We start from the raw sequence: 4351 nt of genomic DNA on the forward strand, positions 1-4351 counted from the left end.
GTTCTGTTTTCTTCATTCCAAAAAACCAAATTAAACCAGAAAAAACCCGCAAGAAGACCTCGAAAGAACAAAACTCGACTCATGGGGAAAACCTTTATTGGGTAAATTGCTTGCAAAATGACCTCCAAAGAACAAAACTACTTGATTATTGGGGTAAATCCAACATCGGCAACAAATCTATAAGTTGTATACCCAAACAATTAACAGAGTCTGCCACCAGCAATTAACAATTGATCAATCACATGCCCCCACAATGTATGTGTCCATGATATACCAATCAATTAATTGTTGAATGAAACCAATAGTTAACTACAAATAGACATAGTGAATGCATCTTCACTTTTTGACGATTGATATACATACACCAACCGTCAAATTATGTCTAGTATGATGAGCTTTATATTCTCTCTTCTTTTCTATTTCTCACTCCGGCATTAGAAACATATCACGACAAAGTTGAAGCACAATCCACACAATAGTTTCCAACATAATCCTTAGCTCTAACAACTACCTTGTAAATCTTTCATATACATTGCATTAGCATGAAAGGCAATCAAAATTGAGAAAACCCAAAGTAAAATGGTCATTTTGTCGCCAAAAGAGAGGAGAGGTATATAGAGGCATGGAAGGCAACAAATTTCTTCGAAAAAAAGGGGGGAAAATAAAGAAGAAAAAGAAAGCAAACAACTAAAGAGGTCAATGTAGGCAAGGATAGGAAATTGCCTATTTCATGTGAAGCCCACTTCACCTAACTACTTACAGCCATACATCAACTAAAAATACTATTTATGTAAAAGTAACTTATTTCATTCCCTGATCAGTAAAAATTTTTGTCTCAAAACAAAAGAACTTGTAATTCAATCTCTCCTTTGACTAAAATAACATAAAATAAAAGAGTTATTACCTCCCTTTAAGAAAATAAATAAATAAATAAAATGAAAGGGAAAAAAGTCACGAAGAAACATATAAATAAATAAATAAAACGAAAGGGAAAAAAGTCAGGAAGAAACATTCTTATGTTTATTTAGCTTATATAACAATATGTACATAACTTGGTCAAAATCAGTTGTTTTTCATACGATAAAGAAGAGTGAATAAAAATAATAACTCATATATATCAAAATAGAAAGCGGCGGTCTACATGCTGATGGACCATTTCACAGCTCTTAATTGTGATTGAGAGCACAAGATACGAAAACATTTGTACACACTAGCCTCCACTCCATGTAGAACATTTGATTTCTCCTCTCATAGGAGCAGTGATGAATGTACCAACTAGCAACAACCATAGAAACAAAAAAGATAGCCTTAGCTACATCTCCAACAAGTGTGATATCTCAAGTTGAACTTGGAAAAAGTAGCAACAGTATAAAATCTCACATTTCTTGTCTTTGCAGTATTGATATCGACAGTTTTCTTTGTTTTTGAGGAATCTTCAACACCTCCCTGATCCAACCTGGCTTTTTTTGCTTGTGGCTTGACTTTTATGATCATACCTATGGGACGAGCAGGAGGATTCTTCTTCCCAGCTGCCTTCTGTTCCTGCAGGCAGAAACAGATTGCATTTAGCTGCCACCACCTACAAATGACGAATACCAGAAACAAGACGAGAACAGAACTCTCCCTCTTTCTCCCTCACGCACAGGTTGCATTTAAAGACCAAAGCTCCCACCTATCACAAAGAGCCTAACAAGAAGAGACTGGCTTTCTTTTCACACATTCCATTAGGAAAGACTACCTGAATAGGCGTTAAGGTCACTACAACTATAAATCCCTCAACTAAAAGCCTGTTTCATTCATGAACTATTACCAACCTTTGATGTTTCTGCAGGTTTGTAAATGCAAAATCACCTAGAGAAAATTCAAACGGAACATGAACAAAACAAATAAGAAACCAACCTGGACTACGGGAACAGGAGGCGTTTCCTTAAGCTCGTGTACAATCATAGACTGTACTGCTACTGCTGCCGGAATCGGAAAGAAAAACATTAATGACTTGACATGATATAAGGTGAAATGATTCACAAGCACCACATTGGTTCCTTTAAGGGGGGAAAAAAAATGAAACCGTGTGAAAGTATTTGTGACTGCCAAAGGAAACTATGTTTGGAAGATAAGATGCTTGGCAATAACTATGCAAAAAAAAAGGGCAACATAATGATCACCACATTTAGGCTGCACTCCGCAGAAGTTTATTACATCCCTAAAGCATACATAAAAAGCATAAACATGGATGCAAACATACATTTACATGGATGCATAGCAGAAGTAAGAACGAAATCAAACAAAAGAATCAGTAATGCATATTAGAAGGAGAATGTAAAGTGTCATACAGTTACAATCACCTCAACCTTTCTCACGTTGTATGCATTGCATATCAAAAACCACCTTAGTGATTACTGTACCTATATAGGTTCTTTCTGTGGAAGATTGACATTTTTACCGATGTAACTTTCATCGGTTTTAGATTTTACAGACAACGAGGGCAGGGCATTATCTAAACAACATTTCCATAAACACAGAGATACTCATTGTTGCCGAGTAATAGCAGAAATTTGGGCTAATAATCTATCATACCAACTCTAATTGATTCTACTTAGTAATATTAATAACAATCTGAAAATACAATAATCTTAGTTGTTCTCTTACAAGTTCTAATTTTTCAAGAAACTCAGTCTCGTCGTCATCCAAAGCTTTAGCAGGCCCTGCGGAAAAAAAAACAAAAAACAAAAAGAGTGATGAATATTTTACCGAAACTGACATTCTTATGCTACTTTCCATCAAAAGTCTGAAACTTGATTATCCTAAATCACCAGAAAAAAAAAAAAAAAAGGGGGGAGGGGGAAGGAAAGCAAAAAAAAAAAAAAGGAAGAACTGACTGTGCTTGAAGCGTTCGTTGAATTTAGCGTCCTTCTTGTCTTTATTTTCCGTTAAAATCTGCAGTATTTATTTACATTAAATTTTTATGAGATTAAGAAGATAGGAATGGATAGTAATCATAGAGAGAATACAATAGAAGACCTCGTAAAGGGGTCTATCCCTTTGGGCAGTGCCATCTTTGACGCGTTCGCCTTTCCTTCTCTTTGCTTCATCCAACTGTTTCCAAACAAAAAAAAAAATGTAATTCTAGGGTTTTCATCTTCAAGAATAAGATAGAAAGAAAGAAACATACGAATGAATAATTGAATTAGAGAATTAAAGGACAAATTAAAGATGAGATTCACCTGCTCCTCCGACACGAAATTCATAAGCCTGACGGGGGACCGCATCGATTCTTCAGCCATCTTTCTTTCGATTTGGAAAATTGGAAATTAGAAATTAGAAATTCAAATTTCTTTCGTCCGAGAAGAGTCTGCCATTGGAACCGAGAAGGAGGTCTCGGAAAGCTTCGTTAGGGTTCGGGAATCGAGGAGAGAGAAGCCGGTGACGGGTGGTGGATGCGTAGAGAGCTCGGAGTTGGTTCGGGAGCTTCGAAGCCATGGCGTCGATGGTCAATGGCTGGAGTTCGGTGGTCGAGCAAAGAATGGCTTTTCCTTTTCATTCCCCCCAACCAAACACAGCCTGAAGAGATTCCAATTCCGTTTCACCCTACGAAAACAACATCAATACCCTAAAAACGACGTCAAAAAAAGTTTACTGCTGAGTTAAACGACTAAAACTTTTGAGTACAAATTTACATGTTCATCTCTTTCTAATAATTCCTCAATTTTGTCAGCCTTTCATATACCTTTTTTTGGTGCAGAACCTGACAAAATTAAGGAATTATTGGAAGGGGAACATGTGGATGGAAGAATTCATGAGAGTTGAATAAAAGACTGAATACAACTATGAATGACAAAGGAAATCGTAATTTATAATATTTTTTTCTTTGAATCCTAATAGAACTACAATTAATAATCATAACATAACTCGAATTAGTTTAATGATAAATATAATGATAACACAAAAAAAAATTAAAATAATAAGTCTAAATTAAAAGATAAATCCAAATAAATCCCAATAATAATTGACAAAATGCACCAAATAACAATTTTTCATATATGGCAAGGAAAGATATCGCATATTTTTTAAAACATAGTAGTAAATTGTAATTCATCTTTTTCTCTTTAAAATAAAATATTTTATTCCATTTTTACCCTATTTTTTCTAATAAATTTGTAACTTATGCGTATGGAAATAAATAGTAGAGATGATTCTTTGAACAATTTAATAGAATACCTGATGGGTTCAAACTTTATCAGTTATTTGATTACTCAAACAAATTCAAAGGCACACTATGATTATTAGGCCCGTTAGGTAAAAAAAAAAACTTAAAATTGGTAGGGTGTTAGTAAATTAAAGCTTTCTTTTT

At 34.7% G+C, this 4351-nt stretch overlaps 1 protein-coding gene across 3 annotated transcripts; it reads right to left on the bottom strand.

The window, feature by feature from the left end:
• Positions 1-1039: 1039 nt before the first annotated feature.
• On the bottom strand, positions 1040-3671 carry LOC21385397 (protein FAM192A). 3 transcript variants are annotated; one of them, XM_024177207.1, is made up of 7 exons: positions 3225-3671; positions 3022-3096; positions 2880-2937; positions 2650-2705; positions 1900-1961; positions 1381-1542; positions 1040-1275 (listed from the first exon to the last, which is right to left on the bottom strand). In XM_024177207.1, exons 1-5 carry the CDS (start codon positions 3282-3284, stop codon positions 1959-1961), a joined length of 252 nt encoding a protein of 83 aa, XP_024032975.1. In that variant the 5' UTR covers positions 3285-3671; the 3' UTR covers positions 1040-1275; positions 1381-1542; positions 1900-1958. The 3 variants fall into 3 exon arrangements, with proteins under 3 accessions (XP_024032975.1, XP_024032973.1, XP_024032974.1); XM_024177205.1 differs by having other exon boundaries at positions 1900-1964; XM_024177206.1 differs by lacking the exons at positions 1040-1275; positions 1381-1542 and adding an exon at positions 1576-1686 and having other exon boundaries at positions 1900-1964.
• Positions 3672-4351: the final 680 nt, after the last annotated feature.

The sequence above is a fragment of the Morus notabilis genome, unplaced genomic scaffold (genome assembly GCF_000414095.1).
Source record: "Morus notabilis unplaced genomic scaffold, ASM41409v2 Scaffold1266, whole genome shotgun sequence".
Lineage (NCBI taxonomy): Eukaryota > Viridiplantae > Streptophyta > Magnoliopsida > Rosales > Moraceae > Morus > Morus notabilis.

Excerpts from the sequence above, each read along its gene's own strand:
- LOC21385397 (XM_024177205.1), bottom strand. The coding sequence starts at position 3,284 with ATGGCTGAAGAATCGATGCGGTCCCCCGTCAGGCTTATGAATTTCGTG. Across the intron at positions 2,938-3,021 it reads GGGATAGACCCCTTTACGAG|ATTTTAACGGAAAATAAAGA; the intron begins GTCTTCTATTGT and ends TAAATACTGCAG. Across the intron at positions 2,706-2,879 it reads CAACGAACGCTTCAAGCACA|GGCCTGCTAAAGCTTTGGAT; the intron begins GTCAGTTCTTCC and ends TTTTTTCCGCAG.